Raw genomic sequence first — 25,435 nt, forward strand, 5'->3', positions numbered from 1 at the left:
TCTCTTTCTCTGTCAAATAAATTAAATCTTTAAAAAAAATAATAACATTAAGAATGAGGGATTATTTATTACTATCTTGATAATAACGTTTTTTAAGATTTATTTATTTGAGAGAGAGTGAGTTAATGGGGGAGGGGCAGAGGGAGACAAGCAGACTCCTCACTGAGCATGGAGCCCAACATGGGGCTCAGTCCCAGGACGCTGAGATCGTGACCTGAGCCAGAATCAGGAGTTTGATGCTTAACAGACTGAACCACCCACGTGCCCCTATCTTGATAATAACTTCTAAATACTTTCCTCCCAAATGCAACTTAATGTGTACAATTTTATCTGCTTTTAAATATTGGCTAGATATTTCCCACCCCCAGCCTATTGAGGTATGATTAACAAATAAAAATTGTATATATTTTGGTTGTTCATGATTTTTTTTTTAAAGATTTTATTTATTTATTTGACAGAGATCACAAGTGGACAGAGAGGCAGGCAGAGAGAGGGGGGGAAGCAAGCTCCCCGCCAAGCAGAGAGCCCAATGTGGGGCTCAATCCCAGGACACTGAGATCATGACCCAAGCTGAAGGCAGAGGCTTAACCCACTAAGCCACCCAGGTGCCCTGTTCATGATTTTTTAAAGTGTCCAGTGTGATGATTTAACAAACACATATTGAACAGACTTTTTATTCTTAATCAAACGTGAATTTATTTTTTGACTTAAAATTTAATCTAATTTTAAGGGGCACCTGGGTGGCTCAGTGGGTTAAAGCCTCTGCCTTCAGTTCAGGTCATGATCCCAGGGTCCTGGGATCGAGCCCTGCATCGGGCTCTCTGCTCAGTGGGGAGCCTGCTTCCCACCCCCCCTCTCTCTGCCTGCCTCTCTGCATACTTGTGATCTCTGTCAAATAAATAAAATCTTTAAAAATAAAATTTAATCTAATTTTAAAAGAGTCACTGTGTTTAAATTTGGAACTCTACGGATTATTATAGTTAGCATATCCTATTTTACTCCTCTGTATTCTGATAAGATTTTAAACATTAGGAATACTTTGTGGTTATATAGCTTATGATGATGTTTTTACTACACCAAATTAGCTATATCTAGTGAAAACTTCTTTTAGTTAAGGTACACACTGGTGCTTCTTTAAAATGAACAAGTTATCTTTGGCCAGCTGGCATCTAGACACCTATCTCCTTTTCAAGTAAAAGTAATTGAGAAGGGGAAGCTAGCTTTCAACAATTGGAGAATGGTCACATTCTGTATTCTTACCAATCTTGTCTGACATCAGGCCATGAAAATAAAACTCTCTTGATAAAACTTATAATCGTCTCAGGCTCATGGTCCCAGATCTAGCATGTTGATAGTTTTTTCCTCTCCTTGGTCTTTATTTTAAAGGACCAGAAAGTGAGAGAAAAATATTTGAATATCGCCCCACTTGAAAGGACAGCTAACCTGGTTATATGCAGTTCCTTTTAATCCTATATTTCTTCTTTTTTCTTTCCCCAGATGAGCTATTAGCATTCATAATACTTTGCTCCTCTTTTTGAATTATGAGATTGTATGAATTTTTGTTTTTCTGTTGTATTTCTTTGTTATTGGTATCTTAGAATACAGTGATTAAATTTAAATAAATAAATTTTTGTACAGAGAATTATAAATTCTTACTCAATAAATACATGTAATAATATGTACCAAAAACTAGGCTAGGAGCTGGAGATACAAATGTAAGCAGATTACATAGTCCTTAGGGTGCCTGGGTGGCTCAGTCATTAAGCCTCCCTCCCTCTGGGGGCTTGTGTTCCTTCTCTCACTGTCTCTCTCTCTGTCTGTCAAATAAATAAATAAAATTTTAACCAAGAAAAAAAAAAAAAGAAGAAAGAAAAAGAAAAAAAAGAATACATAGTCCTTGACATCAAAGAGCTCATATTCTAGGATGATTTTTAGATATACTCTGTGTACCTAAGTGTCTATATATGTACAGACCCTTCTTTGTGAAAACTGCAACTGACCTTTCCCTGTTGAAAAATCTACTTGTTGTTTCGTTGAAGGTAAAACTGACCTTTGAAAATGCATATGCTGTGAAGAAGGAAACAACTCAACCAAGACAGAAAAAGGCACAGTCGAACACAAACGATTTAGTCAAACTTCTGTGGGGAGAGGAGGTTGAAGGTATCCAGCAAAATATCCTAAACACTCCTCACATCGTTATGTATCTCACACTGCAGCTTGACTCAGAAACATCAAAAGAGGAGGTGAGTGCTTTCTCAAACGTGCAAAGGAAAAGAATAAGGTCCTTTTATAGTCTTTCAAGTGAATGACAAGCACTTTTTTTCAGTCATTCTGTGTCTTTAGGGTTGTGGCATATCTCTTACACATAGCAATCTTCTAACTGATAAGCTTAATGAGTCCATTTATACAGATTATTGAAATATTTGAATTTTTTCTATCTTCTTTAAAGATTTCTATTTTAACTACTTTTTCTATAGTATTTTTCTTACCTGTCATTGCTTGCTATATACTATATTTTATGTGATTGCCTATAAAATTTTATCATATTTGTCTTAGCAGATTCTGTAACGCTGCTTTAACTCTTTTTCAAAATAATTCAAGGCCCTTAGTATACCTTAATTCAGATTATCCTCTCTTCACATACATGCTATTTTCCTGAGTATTTTAGTGCTATCATTTTTTTAAAATACTTATTTATTTATTTTAGAGAGAGAGCACACGTGCATGCACACAAGTAGGAGGTAGGGGCAAAGGGAAAGAGAGAGAGAGAATCTTAAGCAGGCTTCACGCACAGTGTGGAGCCTAATGTGTGGCTCAGGTCTCACGACCCTGAGATCATGACCTGAACCGAAATCAAGAGTCAGATGTTTAACCAACTGAGCCACCCAGGTGCCCTGTGCTGTCATGTTTTTAATTCCAGAAATTGGACATAATTATGCTAGTTCTACTACTATTAATTATTATTACATTTTATATATTATAAAACATGTAATACATTATAAAAATCATTTTTTGCATTATGCTCCATACAAATGAATTTTTAAATTTGCATATATTCTTATCATTTTCTTTACTCACTATTCTTTCTTACATCTCAGACTGTCCTTACTTGATCATTTTTCTTCTTCTTAAGACATATATTTCAGGAATTTCTTTATAGTGAAAGTCTCTTGATGGTAAATTGTTTTTGTTGTTATTTCTCTGATGGTGTTTTTTTCACCTCTTCTTGAAAGGTGCTTTATAATTCTACATCGTATTAGTCAGAATAGGCCAGGCCTATTCTGTAATAGCCCTGATGTCTTAGTGGCTTAACATAATAGAAGTTCATGTCTCATTTCAATATAAATGTTCCCGGTCATGTAGCCTAGTAGTTGGAGCCCTTCATCTAATGGTTCCATTGATTCCCAAAGGCTTAGGAGTCCTCTATTGGGTCATTTGCATCTCGTTCACCAATGAGAGAAGAGAGAAAGCATCTAATATCCCATGAGACAGTTCAGAGTTCTAACTTAAAAGTTAAGGAGGGCACATATTGCATGGAGCACTTGGTGTGGTGCATAAACAATGAATCTTGGAACACTGAAAAACAAAATAAAATTACCAAAAAAAAAAAAATAACTTACATTCAAGTAAAATAAACAGTATATCAAATGGTTAAAAAAAAAAAAAGTTCTAACATCACTTCTGCCCATGTTCCAGTGCCTCAACTAGTTATATGGTCTCTCCCAATTCAAGGAGGTAAGAAAACACAGTTTTCCTGTGTGGCGAGGGAGAAGATGAAGTCAACCCATGGTATTGCTTATGTCATTATGGTAGAAAGTTATTTTCTCTAATCTGTTTAAAGATAGTATTCCTGGGGCGCCTGGGTGGCTCAGTTGTTGGGCGGCTGCCTTGGGCTGGGTCATGATTCCAGGGTTCGGGATCAAGCCCCACATCGGGCTCTCTGCTAGGCAGGAAACCTGTTTCTCCCTCTCCCACTTCCCCTGCTTGTGTTCCCTCTCTCGCTGTGTCTCTCTGTCAAATAAATAAAATCTTAAAAAAAATAGAAGATAGTATTCCTTTGTCTTCTGATTTCAGTAATTGCTGTTAAGTCTACTATCAGTCATTCCTCTATAAGGAATCTTTTATTTATTTTTTTGTTTAATTTCTTTCTTCTGCTATGTCCAAACTGTTTTTAATCTCACTCTTGTGTTTTTTATTTAAACAATCATTTTTATTTTCAGGATTTCCTGAAAAATCTTTAGTCTGCCTTTCAAATCTGTCATGATACTCCTGGTAGTCTCTTGCTGCTTGCTTGTCTTTGTGATTCTATACTTCATTTCTCCAAGTATTTCATATGTATTCTGTGTTCTCTATTCTGTATCTGCCCATTCCATCTTCTCTAACTCCTAACTGACATGTGGTAGTTTGCCTTCTTGTGCCCTTGGTGATCACTGACTAGGCTTACTACTTGATTTTACCTCTGGAAGTCCTGTGGTTAGAAAGTAGGAATGCCTTCCTCCAGAGAGAATTTGCTTCTGCTTCTGCCACTCACCTAAGGTACTCAGACTTTCTCAAGAGTCCAGGTTTAACACAGTGGTCCTAGGTTCATCTTACCTACCTAGCCATTAGGAAAATACTCTGTACTGATTGACACTCTTGTAGGCATCAGCCCTCTGTCCCTCTGCCCACCACTCACCACTGCCCGCTAAGGCCCTCTTGCTTTGCAGTTCTGAGGAAGGCGATTGAAAGGGTATGGAGAAGACGTCCTTAGAAAACCTCTCCATTTCTTACATATCCAGCAGTTTAACAAGTTATGTTCTAGCCATAGTTCCATAGTGCTTCAAGCAGAAGCGCCATCTAAAAGTTGTTAACCTAATTTACATTTCTTTGCTGTTGAAATCCTTGCAGGCCATTCTGATTGCCAAAGCCATTTTCTCCAAGGGGTGCATTTCTTTGTGTTGCATCTTTGTATATCAAAATTTAGTCAATAATTGAAATGGAGAAGAAGGGATTTTTTACTTCTATGTATTTTTTGTAATTTTCTGTGTTCTGAAAACATAAGAGACCTAAGGTTAATTATTCTGATTTCTTGCATATATTTATTTTATACCTTAAAGCAAATGAGAAAATTAACTGTTTGTTATATAAAACGTACAACAAAATTCTGGGATGGTAGCACCCTGAAACTTTCTAGGTCATCTTGGAGTAGAATACCACCAAAGCCTTTTGTCATCTTTGGCTTTCTTTCCATGGGAAAATGTGTAGATGTTTCTCAAATGAACAGGTTTCTGTCTATTGAGAGCCCTATATCAATATTGTAATTAGAAGAGGCTTTTTATTCTTACTGAACAGAGTGGAAGCTGCTGCAAATGCATGCTACTAACAAGTGCCTAAAAATAAAAAATAAAAGCTAATTAAATTGGTTAGGAACTGTAGAGTTTGCCAGGTCCTTAATACTGAGGCTTTCTGGGCTGGTTGCTACAGGGTTTGGAAAAAAGAGACTTTCTCAAATGGCCTGTTTGGTCTTACTTTACAATAAAATGTCATAGGGTGTTTTGTTTTCATGTGAGTTACATATTTAATAAAACCTTGTCTTCTTCAACTTATAAGACTTAGAAATATCAAAAATCCAAGCAAAGACGGTAAGGTTATTTGTTTAAAGTGGTGTTTGGTATTTGGCTAAATGCAATGTGTATTTACTAGTCGAGGTTTAAATTTATTAAGTAAGCATTAACAGAAGATCTTAACTGACGTTTGGCTTAATTTCTAAAGAAAAAATTTTTATAGCTTTTTATCCTAGAAATATTGTAAGAAAATTTGAGTGTTAGGCAGCGTGTATTTGGCCAACATGTTCTATAGCAATTTGCATATACTGATGTGCTTATTAATATTTAAAAAGATGTGTCCAGTTTATCATTTTTTATATTTATCCTAATGTAAAAATTGCCAAGACATGGATACTAAGTCACGTAATTATTGTAAAGAGGGACCAAAACAAGATTATAGGGCACTCTTTAGAGAACTGAAGAAAGACGTATTTTAGGAGTTTGGGCTTTAATAGTTACTGTATGAATATTTAGGGATGTTAAATATTAAATAGCGTAACTGGGAGCTACTCTGAAGTCTCTATGGTTTCTATCTAGAAATTTTTATTTGGCCAGCTTTTAGTTTGCCTTGTGAGAAAAATAACATGTTGCTTTAAGTCACAACAAAAAAAGTGAGATACAGAATGATTCATCCCTTTGTGTAAAAGTTCTAGCCCAAAGCACATCCTGATTTTGAAATTTATTTTATTTTGTAAAACTGTTTCCTGGGAATATGCTCTTCTTGAAAAGAAAAAAATATTAAGCATTTTGTGAATTATATAGATCTAGTTTTTTCTATGATTTAAAATGTGGTTTCTTTTAAAGTTTGAATTCAGATTAACTTGTGGTGGGAAAACCCTCTTAAATTTAAGACAGATAAGATAGTATAGCATCAGAAATATTGCTATCTGCACTACTATAATTTTGTGTTCTTTGTAAATTTAATTGCAGTATTGTCTCGGGTTAAAATGATGATTTCACCAAAGATGACAAAGGTTATCTATTAAATGTCAGTAATGAAAGTAATTAAACAGTGAAATTAATTATAATCATTCTAACTAATCAGTGTCCTACTCAGTGTATATTTTGATATTATGACCAGTTTTGACAGTCTGTAACTTACTTTCAAATGTAGTGTTTTAAATACTAGGTAATGTGTTAAAATTCCAGACATACTTCCCTCCTTGTGTTTGTTTGAATAATGCTTCCTTTGAAGCTGAAAAGATTGATTTTTTTGTTCTTTTCTTAATAGTGAATTCTGAACTTTCCATGACCAAAATAATGGTTGGAAAATATGGGAGGCTGATCATTTCTATTTCTTTTCATCTAACAGCAAGAAATTCTTTATCATTGTCCAATATCTGATGCATCTCAGAAACTTAAAAGTGTGAGAGGAATATTTCTCACACTCTGTGACATGTTGGAAAATGTAACTGGGACACAAGTTACTAGGTAAGAATTGATTTTTCTTTAGCTTTAATTCTGGTTTTTTCAAGCGCTGTACCTTGGTTCTTACAATATAGTGATATAAGTATCTATTATACAAATATATTTGTATCTGTAATATAGATAGCTATACAGCAGATATGATATCTGTAGGTATTTTGTTTCTCACCCAAATTATTTCTTGTAGTCACCTATATAAAAGTGTAGGTTCTCAATACAGCTATAAATCTGGGTGTTTTGGCACACTTTAAATCACAAAGGTGGACTAATGGACTTACATTTTAGAATTTATTCATGAAGGTAGTATCTTAAGCATGGCATTACATTGAGTCTGATTTTTCATGCTTTTGTCTTGATTATTAACTCGCTAGGCAATACTTCTGTGGTTGGCAAGAATGACTGATCACTGAATTTTTCATGTTCTACAAGTATGACAGAAAAATACAGAAAACACATACACTTTAAAAAGAAGAGTCAGAATGCAGTTATCATCTATGCAAGTTCACTCAATGATGGATAAGCAAGAATTATGTGAAATAATTTCTTGGAAAAACAAAATATACCATATAGTCAGTTATAGAGCCACATATCCCATTCCACTTTCATTTATTAAGCCCTAACTTTGAAATGCCACAGTTAATTTATGGGAGAATGCTGAAAACTTTTGAGTTTTATTTATTTATTTTTTAAATAAAATTAAATAAATAAATGGGATTACTAACCATTTTTCTTCCTTAATTCAACAATTTTAGACTTTACAAAATAGGCATTTATCTCAAATTTTTTAAGAGCTCCATAATATATAAAATATAAAATTAGATTTTCTAAGGCTTTAGCTTTTCCCATCTTCTGGTAAAAATGATACTTGTATGATTTTAAAAGATAAGGTCGGCAAGACAATAGGAAGGAGAATTTCTTTTTCTAAATGAAAGTTATATTTAACCATGGGGTTCATTTTCAAGACAGTAACTGAGGCTACATTTCATGTATAAGTTTGCATTAAAAAGGGGCACCTGGTGGGCGCCTGGGTGGCTCAGTGGGTTAAGCCGCTGCCTTCGGCTCAGGTCATGATCTCAGGGTCCTGGGATCGAGTCCCGCATCGGGCTCTCTGCTCAGCAGGGAGCCTGCTTCCCTCTCTCTCTCTCTCTGCCTGCCTCTCCATCTACTTGTGATTTCTCTCTGTCTAATAAATAAATAAAATCTTTAAAAAAAAAAAAAAAAAAAGGGGGCACCTGGGTGGCTCAATTGGTTGGGTGACTGCCTTTTGCTCAGGTCATGACCCTGGAGTCCCAGGATTGAGTCCTGCATCCGGTTCCCTGCTCGGCAGGGAACCTGCTTCTCCCACGACCTTTCTCCACTCATGCTCTCTCTCTCTCATTCTGTCTCTCTGTCAAATAAATAAATAAAATCTTTAAAAAACATTTTTTTGCATTAAAAAGAAGTGTTGAGTAAAATCATATTGTATGTGCATCTTTCTCTAACTTATTTCACTTAGCATAATGCTCTCTAGCTCCATCCATCCACATCATTGCAAATGGCAAGATTTTTTTTTTTTTACAGCTGAGTAATATTCCATTATATATATACATACATTTATATTTATACACACACACACTACGTCTTTTCTATCCATTCATCAGTCAATGGACTTTTGGGCTCTTTCAATAATTTAGCTATTATAGGGATGCTTGGGTGGCTCAGTGAGTTAAAGCCTCTGCCTTCAGCCCAGGTTGTGATCCCAGAGTCACCTGGGATCTCCTGGGATCCCCTGGGATCGAGCCCCGTGTTGGGCTCTCTACTCAGCGGGGATCCTTTTTCCTTTCTCTCTGCCTGCCTCTCTGCCTACTTTTGATCTCTGTCCGTCAAATAAATAAATAAAATCTTTTTAAAAATTTAGCTATTATAGATAAGCTGCTTATAAATATCAAGGTATATGTATCCCTTTGAATTAGTGTTTTTGTATTCTTAGGGTAAATACTTAGTAGTGCAATTCTCCTTTTAACTTTTTGAGGACATCCCATACTGTTTTCCAGAGTGGCTGCACCAGTTTGCATTCCCACCAACAGTGTAGGAGGGTTCCCCTTTGACCACTAGCGCTTCCTGTTTCTTGTATTGTTGATATTAACCATTCTGACAGGTATGAAGTGATACCTCATTATAGTTCAGGTTTGCATTTCCCTAGTGGTGATTAATGTTGAGCATCTTTTCATGTGTCTGTTAGCCATTTGGATGTCTTCTTTGGGAAAATGTCTGTTCATGTCCTTTTTTTATTTGGATTATTCATTTTGGGGGCTTTGAATTTTTTAAGTTCTTTATAGATTTTGGATACCAACCCTTCATCAGATACGTCATTTGCAAATACCTTCTCCCATTCCATATGTTGTCTTTTACTTTTGTTGATGGTTTCCTTTGCTGTGCAGCTTTTAATTTTGATGATGTCCCAATAGTTGTTTTTGCTTTTGTTTCCCTTGCCTTAGGAGACATATCTGGAAGGAGGTTCCTATGGCCAATATCAAAGCAGTTACTGCCTATGTTCTCCTCTAGGATTTTATTGGTTTCATGTCTCACATTTAGGTCTTAAATCCAGTTTGAATTTATTTTTGTGTATGGTGAAAGAAAATGGTCCAGTTTCATTCTTTTGCATGTAGCTGACCAGTTTTCCCAACACCACTTGTTGAAGAGATTGTCTTTTTCTTTTTGGATATTCTTTCCTGTTTGTAGAAGATTAATTGACCATGTAGGTCTGAGTTCATTTCTGGGTTTTCTTTTCAGTTCCCCTGATCTATGTGTCTGTTTTTATGCCAGTACCATACTGTCTTGATCTCTAAACAGCATTGTAGTATAGCTTGAAGTCCAGAATTATGATGGCTCCCACTTTGCCTTTCTTTTTCAAGATTGCTCTGGCTATTTGGGGTCTTTGTGGTTTCATACAGTTTTAGGATTGGTTGTTCTAGCTTTGTGGTATTTTGATGCTGGTAGTATTTTTGTAGGTATTGCATTAAATGTATATATTGCTTTGGGTAGTATAGACTTTTTTTTTTAAAGATTTTATTTATTTATTTGACAAACAGATCACAAGTAGGCAGAGAGGGAAGCAAAGAGGTAGGGGGGAAGCAGGCTCTCCGCCGAGCAGAGAGCCTGATGTAGGGCTCTATCCCAGGACCCTGAGATCATGGCTCGAGCCGAAGACAGAGGCTCAACCCACGGAGCTACCCAGACACCCCTGGTATAGACATTATTTTTTTAAGATTTTTTATTTATTTATCAGATAGAGATCACAAGTAGGCAGAGAGGCAGGCAGAGAGAGGTAGGGGGAAGCAGGCTCCCTGCTGAGCAGAGAGCCGGATGTGGGGCTCGATCCCAGGACACTGGGATCATGAGCTGAGCTGAAGGCAGAGGCTTTAACCCACTGAGCCACCCAGGCGCCCCCCTAGTATAGCCATTTTAACAGTATTTGTTCTTTCTATCCATGAGCATGGAATAAGTCTTCCCACTTCTTGTGTCCTTCTTCAATTTCTTTCATCCGTGCTCTATAGTTTTCAGAGTACAGGTCTTTTACCTCTTTGGTTGAGTTTGTTCCTAGGTATCTTACAGTTTTTGGTATGATTGTAAATGCGATTGATTTTTTAATTTCTCCTGCTGCTGCTTCATTACTTGTGTAGAGAAATGCAATAGATTTTTGTAAGTTGATTTTGTATCCTGGGACTTTGTATCCTGGGACTTTACTAGATTCGTGCATCAGTTATAGTAGATTTTTGGTGGAGTTTTGGGGGTTTTCTAAACAGAGTATAATGTCATCTGCGAATAGTGAAAGTTTTACTTCTTCCTTGTCAATTTGCATGCCTTTTATTTCTTTTTGTTGTCTGATTGCTGAGGCTGGGATTTATTACTATGTTAAATAACCGTGGTGAAGGTGGACATCCCTGTTGTGTGCCAGACCATACAGGAAAAGCTTTTTTTCCTCATTGAGAATATTAGCTCTGGGTTTCTCCTATATGGCCATTATTTTGTTGAAATATGTTCCCTCCAAACCTACTTTGTTGGGTGCCTGGGTGGCTCAGTCTGTTAGGCATCTGCCTTTTGGTCAGGTCATGATTCCAGGGTCCTGGGATGGAGCCCCACATCAGTCTCCCTGCTCAGTGAGGATTCTGCTTCTCCCTCTGCCCTTTGCCCCTGTTTGTAATCTCTCTCTCTTACTATCTCTCTTTCTCAAATAAGTAAATAAAATCATTTAAAATAAATAAAATAAACCTACTTTGTTGAGAATCTTTTCATGAGTGAATGTTATATTTTGTCAAATACTTTTTCTGTATCTATAATTGAAATAATATGGTTCTTACCTTTTATCAATATGACTTATAATGTTGATTGATTTGCAAATACTGAACTCACCCTTGCAACCCAGTAATAAATCCCACTTTAATCATGGGGAATGATTTTTTTAATACATTGTTGGATCTGGTTTGCCAGTAGTTTATTGAGAATGTTTACATCCATGTTCATCAGGAATACTGGCCTGTATTTCTCTTTTTTAGTGAAGTCTTTATCTTTGCAATGACATGGGTGGAGCTAGAGAGTGTTATGCTAAGCGAAATAAGTCAGAAAGACAAATACCAGGTGATTTCATTCATGTGAAATTTAAGGAAAAAAAAAAAACAGTTGAGCAAAGGGAGGATAAAAAGAGAGAGGGAGGCAAAGAAACCAATCCTTAACTATAGAGAAGAACTTCTAGTATGGGGAGGAAGGTAGGTAGGGGAATGAGCTAAATAGGTGATGAGCACCCACCCGGTGTATGGAAGTATTGAATCACTACATTGTATATCTGATACTATTATTACACTGTGTGTTAAATAACTGGAATCTAAATAAAAATTTAACAACAATTTTACACTTGATCTTAGCCAAAAGGCCAAGAAACGATTTTTAACAACAATTTTAAAAACCAGTGATGGTAATGCCTGAAGAGGATGTTAGAAAGATGAAAAAATATCATGTCTCACAAATAGTATGCATTTGATTATAATAAAAATAATAATATCTACTGCAGTATAGAAGGTACATTAAATCCTAAGGACTCAGCAGACAGACTGATGTATGTATTCTAGTTTAAAGAAAAAAAAATCACTGAGTGTATTTTCATTTTATTTTCTTTCTACTACCTACCCATACTCAGGATGGAATCATTATGCTCTCCATGTTTTCATAGTTCATTATATATCTCTTTTTAGATCATATTTAGTTTTCTAACTAATTAAAGTATAGTAAACTGCATATATGTAAAATGTACAATCTGATCAGTTTCAACAGAGGCATATAGACCCTGAAGCCATCACCACAATGAATATATACATTATTCTAAACATTTCTTTGAGAACACATTTAAATCTGACTTATATTTTGGTTACTTGCTTATGTACCTATGTCCTATATTGAATTATTATCTTGTGAGCTGGGACTGTATCTTCCTATTTTTGTAATTTCTCTTAATAAATCATGTTTATAAATAGGCAGTGAGAAAAGATTTGTTAAATTTGCATACTAATGGGAGCTTTCTTCTGAAAAAAGTAGCATATAGTCATTTAATGTTAATTAAAGAATTTCACTACTTTTGGCTGTAAGAGGTCTACCTTCATTTGACCTAGAGCTTTTTTATAGGTTTTAAAAAAATATTTCAGAATATATATATATTTTTTTTTAATTTTATTTATTTATTTGACAGAGATCACAAGTAGGCAGAGAGGCAGTCAGAGAGAGGAGAAAGCAGGCTCCCCGCTGAGCAGAGAGCCCAATGCGGGGCTCGATCCCAGGACTCTGGGATCATGACCTGAGCCGAAGGCAGAGGCTTTAACCCACCCAGGCACCCCTCAGAATATATTTTTTGTTGTTACATAATTACTTGCCCTTTCTGTGTGACAATTAGGTATATGCCAAGAAATTTGCTCATTAAGCATGCATTTCTTAAATCATACTATACGTAATCTTTTATGAGTGACTGTTTATAATTTTATGACATTTAAAGATATTCTAACTTATTTTCACTCTACTTTTTCCTAGCTCATCCCTTCTTTTAAATGGGAAACAAATCCATGTGGCTTATTGGAAAGAATCTGACAAGTTGTTGTTAATTGGCCTGCCTGCTGAAAAGTAAGTTGAGATCTTTTTTTTTTTTACCTTAAAATCATTTCTGAAATACTGCTAACAAAGTCTGTTTCATTAAAATTATGACATTTTTGGCAAAAGCAAAGTCTTTCAGTTTTACAGTTTAAAGATCTCTTGCACTACTACAATAGCTACCATGATAATTTGGTATTTAAAAATACAGAAAAGGGGCACCTGGGTACCTGGGTGACTCAGTTAATTAAGCGTCCAACTCTTTTTTTTTTTTTTTTTAAGATTTTATTTATTTATTTGACAGAGAGAGATCACAAGTAGGCAGAGAGGCAGGCAGAGAGAGAGTAAGGGAAGCAGGCTCCCTGCTCAGCAGAGAGCCCGATGCGGGGCTTGATCCCAGAACCCTGAGATCATGACCTGAGCCGAAGGCAGAGGCTTTAACCCACTGAGCCACCCAGGCACCCTAGCGTCCAACTCTTGATTTTGATTTTGGCTCAGGTCATGATCTCAGTATCCTGGGATAGATCCATGTGTCATGCTCTACACTGAGCATGGAGCCTGCTTGAGATTCTCTATCTCTCCTTCTGCCCTTCCCCCTCTTGCTCTCTCTTTTTCTCTCAAAATAAATAAATAATAACTTAATTGAAAACAAAACAGAAAAGTGCTAGAAACAATTTCTAGGGGCCCGGGTTTCAGTACACTTCCTTCTGAGATATGGCCAATATGGAGCTGAGAGACGACCTTCTCTACTTCAGTTGTCAAAAGAGGCAACTTTTGACAAGATTGTAGTATGGATTTTATGTGTTTGTAGTTTTTTACTGTTGGAGATTTTGGAGAATTAAAGGTCAAGTAGAAAGGTGTTTGGTCCTGATGTTGAGTGCCCTTGACAAAATAGAGTTGACCCTTAGAGAACATGGGTTCAAATTGCGTTGATCCACTTATGTGTGGGTTTTTTTCAATAACTATATTGGAAATTTTTTTGGAGATTTGTGACAATATGAAAAAACTTGCAGATAAACTGCATAGCATAGAAATATTGAAAAAATTGAGAAAAAGGTATATCATGAATGCATAAAATATATGTAGATACTAGTCTGTCTCATCATCATTACTATAAAGTATACACAAGTCTATTATTAAAAGTTAAAATTTATCAAAACTCGTACAAACACTTGAATGGAACAATTCATAGTTGAGAGAGATGTGAATAATGTAAAGATGCAGTATTAAATCATAACTGCATAAAATTACTATAGTGCATATTGTACTACTGTAAGAATTTCATAGCCACCTCCAATTGCTGTTGCGGTGAGCTTGTGTTATGATTATCTGCTTAAAACTCCCTATGACACTAATCATCTCTGTGTGAACAGTTTGTCTTTCCAGTAAATTGTTTATTGCAATAAAAAGTGATTTCTCACAGTTCTTGCATATTTTTCATTGTGTTTAGTGCAATACTGTAAGCCTTGAATAACACCAGGAGACCCATATGAAGTGCTATTAGTAATGCTGGAAGTGCTCCCAAGAAGCAGAGGAAAGTTATGACATTACAAGAAAAAGTTGAATTGCTTGATATGTACTATACATTGAGGTCTGCACCTGTGGTTGCCCGCCATTTCATGATAAATAAATCCAGTGTACAGGCCATTGTAAAAAGAAAAAGGAAATTCATGAAGTTATCACTGCAATTATGCCAGCAGGTGCAAAAACACTGCACTTTCTGTGAAATATCTTTTTATCATGTATTGAAAATCCGGCTTTAAGTAGGTATAGGATTACTATAAGAAAGGCAAACTTATAGACTCTAATGTGATTTGAGAAAAAGCAGTTATTATATGACAACTTGAGGCAAAAAAAAAAAAAAAGGTGGCTCTAAAGTAGGAGATTTTAATGCCAGCAAAGGGTGGCTTGACAATTTTACAAGGAGGTTTAGCTTTAAAAATGTCAAGATAACAGGAGAAGCAGATTCTGCTAAGAGACAGCAGATGAGTTCCCAGATGCCATTAAGAAAATCAGTGAGGAGAAAGAATATCTGCCTCAAGGTTTTTAATACAGACAAAATTGCCCTATTCTGGGGGAGAAAAATATTGCATAGGACATTATTAAAGAAGAAAAGTGAGCACCAGGATTTAAGACAGGAAGGAATAGGCTAACTCTACCCTCTTATGCCAACATATTCGGGTTTATGATCAGGACTGCCCTTATCTATAAAGCTCATTAACCCCAGACCTTGAAGGAAAAAGATACATCAGATAATATTAGCTACCAGTCTTTTGGTTGTACCACAAGAAGTCTTGGACATTGAAAACCCTTTTTCTGGATTGGTTCCATTGATGCTTTGTCCCTAAAATCAGAAACTACTTTGCCTTTGAAAATTCTTTTGCTATTGGACAATGCCCCTGGCCACCCAGAACCCCATGAGTTCAAGACTGAAGATGTCAGTCTACTTGCCCCCCAAAACAGCAATCTCTAATTCAGCCTCTAAGGTTTGTTACACATGGTACCCTATGGAAAGGATTGTCAATGCTGTAGAAGAGAACCCTGATAGAACATGGAAGTCTGGAAGTATTACACCACTGAGGATGCCATTGTTGTTATCGAAAAGGCCATTAAAGCCATCAAGCCAGAAATAATAAATTCCTGCTGAAGAAAATGGTGTCCAGATGTTGTGCATGACTTCACAGGATTTATGACAGAGCCAATCAAGGAAATCGTGAAAGAGCCAATCAAGGAAGTCATGCCAAGTATTGGATATGGCAACAAGGTGGCAAGACGGGGGGACTGCCAGAAAAAAACTGATACTAGATAATCTGGCAGGAGGATTCTGATTATTCAGGACTGCTTTGACTTCTTTTATAACATGGACCCTTCTATGATATGGGCACTGATAATAAAGCAAACAGTGGAAGAAAGTTTGATGCCATAGGAATGTTTTTAGAGAAATGAAAAAAAGAAATTACCCTATATTTCTGTAAAGTTAAACTGAGTGTGCCTGCCTCTCTTGCTTCCCCTTTACCTCCACATCTTCTGCCTCTGCCACCCCTGAGACAGCAAGACCAACCTCTGCTCCTCCTCCTCAGCCTGCTCAACATGAAGATGATAGGGGTGAAGATCTTTATGATGACCCACTTCCACTGAATGAATAGTAGATAATCGCCATGCCATGTAGCTAATAAACTTATCTGTTGTGTATGTGTGTGTCTTCATGTGAAAATCTGATAATTGTACAGCAAGAGCTATGTCGTCGTCATCATCGTCTAAGTATTGATTGTGTAGAACACCATGTGCAAAACTCGTGTGTAAGGTGATAGTGTGTCCTTACCTAGATAAGGTGATTGATATTTAACATAAAATTAATAATATGTTATTTTTATATTTTATAATTTCTTTCAAAAAAATTATACTACCATACAGTATGCCTCTCCTTCTTGTAATAGGGGAAAACTGCGTATCAGTATACCATCACAGGTAAGTGATTTAAGAAAAAAAGTAACAGTGTTTCCAGCACTGTATTACAAATATAATATGGCATGCCCTGAAAATATTTTAATACTTCATTCTCTAGTGTTATGGGTTAGGCTGCCATGAAGCTATGCTGTTAATTATATTAGGCTACCATAAAGAAATCATATTGCTGCTGCTTTGTTATGAATGCATGAATTGTTTGTAAATAAATATTTTATTTCTTTTTAGCATTATCTTTTCATTTTGGATCTTTAGTGTCAGTAACATGTGTAACATCTATAGTGTTTTGTATTATATAAGACAGTATTGTCACAGGTACTAACAAATAGATGGATGATTCATCTTGTAAACAGATGACACAAACTTATGGTATCAATTTCTCTTCTTATGGTTTTCTTAATAACATTTTCTTTCCTCTAGCTTACTGTATTGTCAGAATACTGTATATAATACATGTAACATACAAAGTATGTGTTAAACAACTGTTTACTTTATCAGTAAGGCTTTTAGTCAACAGTAAGCTATTAGTATTTAAGTTTGGGGGGAGTTAAATAGTTGTACTTGAGGGTGCCTGGGTGGCTCAGTGGGTTAAGCCGCTGCCTTCGGCTCGGGTCATGATCTCAGGGTCCTGGGATCGAGTCCCGCATCGGGCTCTCTGCTCAGCAGGGAGCCTGCTTCCTCCTCTCTCTCTCTCTCTCTCTGCCTACTTGTGATCTCTCTCTGTCAAATAAATAAATAAAATCTTAAAAAAAAAAAAAAGTTGTACTTGAATTTTCAACTGCCTGGAGTATTGGGACCCCTAGCCCCTGCATTGTTTAAGGGTCAACTGTAAGAAATATTTAACTTTAAAGTGATGTCTCTAATGGTATGTCTTATATTATTGTTTTCTCCTTCTTAATTTTTTGCAAGTATTTTTAAATATATCTTATTTTTATAGTTGGAGGTTAAGGGTTGGGTTGACATTTATAATGAGCACACTGTGAACCCACGGACTGCATTAGGTACTTAACATTCATTAATCTCATTTAATCTTCAAAATCAGCTCCAGATGTACTTCGTGATCTCTGGCCCCATTTTATAAATGAGGAAAGTAAAACCAAGAGAAGATTAAATAACTTGCCAAAGGTCACATAACTGGCAAAAAGCAGAATTGCAAATTGAAGGAGAGTCTTTCTGAATTCTTTCTACCACATTGCTCCCCTGATGTCATTAGACATTAAAAGCTGTGGGGAAATGGGATAGGAATATGGACAACAGCCTCAAGGAGAGTATAAGTTAACTAATGTTAGATGAGTCTTACATCCCTGTTCAGTGATTTTTTAAAAAAATTTGTAATTTAGATCCTTCCCCACTTTAAAAAAAAAATTGGACAACTTCTATTAAACTATAAGTGCATTTTAATTTTAACTTCTGGTCCACAGAATCATACATTGTCTACCAAATACTAATCAAATATCAAAATAAATACTATAGTATATGAGTGACACCTTTAGAGAATACCAGTTTAGATAACTTGTCTTTTGGTGTTGCTTTTAAGCTTCCCAAGGAAGAAAAAAGTATTATAAAAATGCATTATCCAGAGGTACCTGGGTGGCTCAGTCATTAAGTGTCTGCCTTCAGCTCAGGTCATGATCCCAGGGTCCTGGGATCGAGCTTCGCATCGGGCTCTCTGCTCAGTGGAGAGCCTGCTTCTCCCTCTGCTACTCCCCCTGCTTGTGTTCCCTTTCTCACTGTCTCTCTCTTTCTGTCAAATAAATAAATAAGATCTTTTTTTAAAAAAATGCATTATACAGCCAATCTGAGCATGAATATGACTATTCTCTATTATTGGTAATTTTGTTAACCAGATTTTTTTCATTATATAGCAGTGCATTCGTTATCTATTCTTGGATAACAAATTATTAAAAACTTGGGGACTTAAAACAGTAGACATTATTATCTCATAGGTGTTCTTGTGAGTCAGGAATTCATGAGCAACTTAACTGGGTGATTCTGGCTCAGGATCTGTCTTAATGTTTCAGTCAAAATGTTGGTCAAGGATACAGTTATCTGAAGGCTGAACTAGAGCTAGAGCATCTGCTTCCAACATGACTTACACACCTGGCCATTGTCAGGAGGCCTTAATTCCTTTCCACAAGGATCTCTCCCTAGAGCTGCTTGAGTGAAGTTCTCATAGCACATCAGCTGACTTCCCCCAAAGCAAGTGATAGAGAGATGGGTTTCTTCAAAATAGAGAAAATGGGGAAGTTGACTTAGTCTTAGAAATGATGCAGTCATTTCCCCCATTTACTATTTGTTAGAAGTGAGTTAAATAAGTCCAGCCCACACTCAGGGGGAGGGAAATTAAGTTCTACTTCTTGAGGGGAAGAGTGCTGAATTGTGGACATGTTTTTATACCACAAACAGGAACTCCAAAGGAGGCTGCAATGAAAAATAGCAAAACATTTGTGTTTTAAAGGTGCCTAATTTCAGCCAAAAGAGATATGATCTATCATGAATGCGTGGCTAAAAATTTTTTTTTATTTTATTCTTTCTGTTCTCATCTTTATTATTTTTTTTCCTTCTATTGCCTTTGGGCTTTGTTCTTTTTCTAGCTCCTTTGGGGTAAGGTTTGGTTGTTTATTTGATACTTTTCAAAATTTATTGAGGTAGGCCTGTATTTCTTTAAACTTCCCTCTTTGAACAGCTTTTGCTGCATCCCCAAGATTTAGACCGTTGTGTTTTCATTTTCATTTTCATTTGTCTCCTGTGTTTCCTGTATGCTTCAAAACATTTAACGTGAGTGATAATGGTTCTGTGACATATACTAGGAAACTAAACCCTAAAAAGGCTTAAATACTTTTTCTGTAGGTGGTGATATCAAAATGCCTACTAGACCCATGCTCAAATTTCAAATCTAGGCAGTGGAGTCTTTAATGAACAACCAGCTATACTAGCATTTAACCCACAGACTTCTCACATTCTTTTCATGTAAAATGTAAAGATGTTCTGCTTCTCTTAAATATGTATTATTTGGTTATGTTATAAATGCATTTTTGCTTTTTTTTAGAGTTCCTCTTCCTCAGCTGAGGAATATGATAGAAGATGTTGTCCAAACCTTAAAATTTATGTATGGTTCTTTAGATAGGTAAGTACTTCTGTGAATTGAATCTCAAGTTTTTGTTTATTTGTTTAAAAAAAAAACAACAAACTTTTAGTCACAGAGAATAAACTGATGGTTACCAGAGGGGTGGTAGGTGAGGGGATAGGGGAAATGAGTGATGGGGATCAAGGAGTGTACTTGACATGATAAGCACTGGGTGATATATGGAATTGTTGAATCACTGTGTTGTATACCTGAAACTAACATAACACTGTATGCTAACTATACTGGAATTAAAAGTTAATAAGAAAATATTAAAAAAATGAAGATATCAATGCTTATAAAACATGAATCTCAAGTTTTAAGTATATAATTCTAAATCTCTTTTGCACTTAATACTTTTCCTTGATTGGCAAGTTAGTTATTTGTTTTTTTTCTTATTCCTCTGATTTTTTCCTTCTTTAATTAGTGGCTTTATTTTATAGTTCTAGGCAGTTTTTCACTTGATCCATTGCTTTTTCTTTTTTGGTCTTATGTTAGTTCAGTGTAATAATGTGAAATAGTGATAAAACCACAATTATATTCTGATTTGATATATTTCTATAGTAGCAAATGTAAGAGCATTTCAAAACAGATACAGAAAAGAGTAAGAAGGTTTTAAATAAGTTGTTTGTGTTTTTCTCTGGTTTTATAAGAGCATTGTCAAATTTACTATCCTAATAGTACTTCTTACTTAAAAAATTTTTAGTAAAAAACATGCACTAATAAATAAATGACACAGTAAAAAAGGTATTGGCTAGTTTCATGTGTATTATTTCATACATTTCCTATATAATATGAATACAGTCTACATACTCTTTTTTTTAATATATGTGGGCTCATATTATGCATATTTTCCTGCTTCTTGCTTTTTTAACCATGCAGTAAAATATGATACATCTTTCTTGATCTGAAGGAGGCAATTTGAGGTAACTTCGACATTTGAACCCATAAAATTATGGATAAAAAATACGATTTTTTCTGTTTGTTGGATTTTTCTAAGTCCCAGTACTTCAGAAGGCTAAAATGATACCTTTGCTTTCAAAGCCTTAAGAAAATAGCAATATAAAAATCCAGAAACAGTTTATATGTTTTCCCAAAGCATAGTGGTGTCAGCTCTCTGTTCTTTCTGTTGTGGATCTTTGTTGTCACTGTTCTCAAAGCAGCCTTGAAAGGATTTTCTGTGGCTGTGGCATCAGTATTTTCTAGTTTGTAGAGTTCTCCTTCAAGAGCCTCTGAAGAGACAAATCCTCTCAAACCCAATTACTAATTAGCATTTCCCAAACATGTGAAATATAAAAGGCAAGGCAACCACAAACAGTGCTTTTACCTTCAGTTAAATAAGGAAATTTTTAATCAATAAAGAGTAAAGATATGGTTGTAAACCACCTCCTTAAATTCACACTGGGTAAGCAAACCTTGCTTTGTTTTGCCTTAATTAAAGCTTTATATTTTTATAAAACCAGAGATAATAAAAAATTAAATTTCTGCAATGAATTCCATACTTTAAGACAATTAGTCAGGATTGTTCTGCAAGTTGCAGCGGACTAGGTTAGGGGCAGGGGGACACTTAATTTCTGTGAATTTCATTTTGAAATTTAGCTTCCATTTACTTGGAAATATCACCAAATTGGCAGTAAATTTTAGTATTTCCTTGTTCTGTTGAGAATTTGAAAGGCAAACTAAGAATATAAATGTGAAGATCCATTAGTTCTTAAGACCAAGAAGCAGTATGGATCCAAGATGCTGTTAGTAGTCATTTTGTAGCAATTTTTAATAAGTTTTTTTCTAATTATGAAAGATATTAAAAGCACATTATGAAAAATTATAAGACTAAAAAGTCCAAAGACTTATTTTTTTTTAAGTTGTAAGCTAGTTAGTTCCCTATAAGGCACGGAAGATTGATTATATATTCGCAAAATTTAGTGTTTTGATCAAAGATATGTTTCCTTCACTATTCCTAGCCAAACTATCAGCAAATTCTAAACAGTCTGTCTTTAAAACATATCTCAAATCCATTCATTTCTTTACATCTTCACTGTTAACCCTGTCCAGTCACCAGCATCTCTCACTACTACAGTAATCTAAATGGTTTCCTTGCCACTTTAATAAATTTTCAACTGCAGTTAAAATGATCTTTTTACATTATAATCTGGCTCCTACATACCTTTCTGATTCAGATCTCAAACCGCACCCACCCCTCTCTGCTCTTCTGTGGGTACCCTGCCCAAGTTTGTCAGCATTTGTGCTTTTTCCTCTCACTGGATCTTCTTGACATTGGGATCTCAGCTTAAATGCCCATTCTCAAAGACTCTTCCCCAGCTTTTGATCTGTCACATCACCCATTCACATGATCCTATTCTCTGTATGGCCCTTTGTACGAGTTCATGTTTTTACTGTTTGTTCATTTGTTGTCTTTCTCCATTAAAATGTGAGCTCCACAGAAACAGAGACTGTGTCTTTTGTCTTGATATTTTTACTACTGTACCTCCAGCAGTGAGAACAGTGCCTAGAACACAGTTGGCACTTAAGCTGTTTGTTGAATGAATCCATGAGTATTATTCTGATGTATTAACGGCACATATAATAGTTATCGTATTATCCAGCAGGCTATTCCAATGAAAGGATGCAGGCAATGCTCTATTATTTTTGCATGGCTAAAAACAAATGTTTAGTCTGTCTCCCCTTCCTCCCTCTCTTTGAGTTCTTCAATAGTGTTGCCTTCATTAGTGAATAGGGGAAAATTACTTAGGCTAATTATGTGCTTTCTGTATTCAATAAGTAATAAGTATAATAAGTACTTATTTACTAGGTACTTCACATGTGAATCAGGTTGTATTATCCCCATTTTTAGAGATGGGAACAAAAGTTCAGAGAAAGGTTAGATGATTTTCCTGAGATACCTACCTACTAAAAGCAATGAGTGATAAGAGTCAAAGTCAGATATGTTCGGTTACAAAACTCTAACTCTCTTTATTATTCCATCTTGCCTGAAAGGTATTGGGAGTTTAAATGGCTAAGAGATAAGGTAAAAGCAACTTACTTTTTTTTTTCCCCCACAAAGTGTACTTCAGCTCATTCTGTCGTAGATAGACCATTTGTGTTAGCCCTGTGGTTCTCCCATAATATCATCTACTCTGTATATTTGAAAGTAGGTTTTTGGGTAAAAAATATTGACAGGATGAACTTCTTTTTTTTTTTTTTTTTAAAGATTTTATTTATTTATTTGAGAGAGAGACAGTGAGAGAGAGCATGAGCGAGGAGAAGGTCAGAGAGCGAAGCAGACTCCCCATGGAGCTGGGAGCCTGATGTGGGACTCGATCCCGGCACTCCGGGATCATGACCTGAGCCGAAGGCAGTCCTCCAACCAACTGAGCCACCCAGGCGTCCCTGACAGGATAAACTTCTTGCATTCCATCAGTAACATTATAGCAGTAATTCTTCATAAGGGAGAGGAGTGAGGAAGAGAGCCTATGTAAGTTGGGAAAGATCTAGTCTTCTTAGGAGCATGTAGATAACCACCATTTCACATGTTGTTCTGACTTACAGCTCTTGTTTCTTCAGTGCCTTTTGCCAGGTTGAGAATGTTCCTCGCTTGGATCATTTTTTCAACTTGTTCTTTCAAAGAGCACTTCACCCTGCTAAACTACATTCTGGTACCAGTCTGAGTGCACAACAATATGATGCTTCCAGCGCAGTGCTTTTAGACGGCCTCCCTGGAGTTCGATGGCTCACACTTCCACGGGAAATCAAGGTAATCTCGGGAGTCATAAATAAAAATCAGAACCAGTTGCCTTGTAATTTTTTATCTTCTCTCCTTTTTGGACTTTTTGTTATTTTCAGGATTGTGGGTAAGAGTTAAAAGAAGCCATTGGTTAATTAAATAGGAGATCTAGTACAGTGAACTTAGAAAGAGAAATACTTTTCTCTAGATAGAAATTAGTTCTCTTACCTTACTTTAACATTTAAGCATTTTCCATACTTAAAATACTTTTCAGAAATCATTGTTATGTGGTGTGTTTTGCTTTTGTTTGTTCAGATGTTCTCTCTTTTTTTTTTTAATGTCATTTTTCCTACAGTACACTGGACTAATTTAAGAGAAAAGACACTTTGCTTGTTGTCTTAAGGAATGTGAAGGAACAATTTTAGTAACTTTGTGCATTAGCCTATAGAGTTCAGTAGTGGAAATAGCAACCTGTAAACATTAACATTTGTGAGATCAAAATTCACAAGTAGATACTTTTCTTTTTGTCCTTTAGTTTTTCACAAGAGAAACCATAGCCCAAAAAAAAGAGTACATGAAATATTTGCTAGATGCAGAAAAATGTAAGTCACAAATGAGTAATAAGTCACAGTGTGTGAAAAGTATTGAAAGGCATGACTAATGTTTCCAAAGCTTTAGTTATCTCAGTAAGACACAGTTTGTGAAATAGTCCTGCAGAGAGTGCCCTGGCCTTTAAAGAAAAAGGAAAAGAAAAAAAAAAGGATATCTTTTTTTCCCCCACAAATCACGCATATGATGCAAGCTTTAATTACCAATAGTTTTCAGCTTATATATACACATTACAAATTAAACTACAGATTAAATTTATTCTGTTTTCAAATTTGGAATGCTTCATGGAGGAACAAATACATGAAAGAGTTCAGGCAATTTCCATAGAAACAAAAGCTAAATCCTAAGTAAGATTTTCCTAATAACTCTGTAGGGAAGCTAAACTGTGCCAGATTCCAGGGGAATGCTTGCCTTCATGTTTTAATCCATAAATAAAGATTAAGGGTCCTTTTATATAGAACATAGGAAAGACACAGGGAAGAATGTTGATATTTTCAAAGAATCTAACTGCTGAGAAATATATAGGAAATAGAGGGGAGAAAAAACCCTCAAAATAGTTTGAGTACATTAAGATTGATTATTTTCCTCTTAAGAATTTTAATAGTTTCAAAAATTTTCCAACTCAAAACTGGAAAGCAGTTTTTGAACCCCAGAAATTATTTTGCATTGAATACAGAATAAAGCTCATCTTAAAGCCCATAATAAATAAATAAATAAATAAATAAATCTCATAATAATCAAGATTTAACTGAAAAATGTATGTTAAATAAATATTTTTCTGTAATTCCAAAGCTTAATAGTAACATGTTCTATTGGGGGACATTTCTTAAATATCACAAAAGAGAAATATACTTACTCAATTCTTCAACTAATTATTAAGCACTTTTATGAGGCCATTACTAAATAATAACTGATACGAGTTAAATGGTTTGTGTTACTTTTTTTTTCTTTTCACATAGATGGAACTAGACACAGCATTGAATGACTTGGAGGCTGCAGATTTTGCAGAACTGGTGAGAGAACTAATGAATTTTAGGAAAGGCTCAATGTTGATTTGATATTTTATAAATCAGCCATTATTCCAAATATTTTTCAAATGAGCATGTAATAATCTTGAAATATGTAGCATTGGGTCTCTATTTTGACATGAACAGAATCTATTTTGCTTGCCTTAAAATTTTTCACTCAGTTGAAAGTATTTGTTCATAAGGTATACATGATGATTAATTGCACTTAGAATCTTTAAGAACTGGGCTTTGAGAGAAAGGACACACATTAATGTTAAAGTAAAGTAAATAACTGAATTGTAATACTAAAGTAAGCAAAAACCCTATTGATATAATTTTCAGTTGGGAGTACCAGTATTTTTTTAAATCTTTAATATATATATTTAAT

General features: G+C 35.4%; 1 protein-coding gene across 7 annotated transcripts in view; it reads left to right on the forward strand.

Moving 5' to 3' along the window:
• INTU (inturned planar cell polarity protein) overlaps positions 1-25,435 on the forward strand; it is an 82,872-nt gene that overhangs the window by 35,348 nt on the left and 22,089 nt on the right. For 6 of the 7 annotated variants that reach the window (XM_032333376.1, XM_032333370.1, XM_032333372.1 and 3 more), the window contains exons 4-9: positions 2,040-2,243; positions 6,898-7,016; positions 13,065-13,154; positions 19,636-19,713; positions 23,272-23,461; positions 25,000-25,053. In XM_032333376.1, the coding sequence (XP_032189267.1) occupies positions 2,040-2,243; positions 6,898-7,016; positions 13,065-13,154; positions 19,636-19,713; positions 23,272-23,461; positions 25,000-25,053 (735 nt within the window). The remainder of the gene's footprint in view (positions 1-2,039; positions 2,244-6,897; positions 7,017-13,064; positions 13,155-19,635; positions 19,714-23,271; positions 23,462-24,999; positions 25,054-25,435) is intronic. The other variant, XM_032333371.1, reaches the window with a different exon arrangement.

The sequence above is a fragment of the Mustela erminea genome, chromosome 2, assembly GCF_009829155.1.
Source record: "Mustela erminea isolate mMusErm1 chromosome 2, mMusErm1.Pri, whole genome shotgun sequence".
Lineage (NCBI taxonomy): Eukaryota > Metazoa > Chordata > Mammalia > Carnivora > Mustelidae > Mustela > Mustela erminea.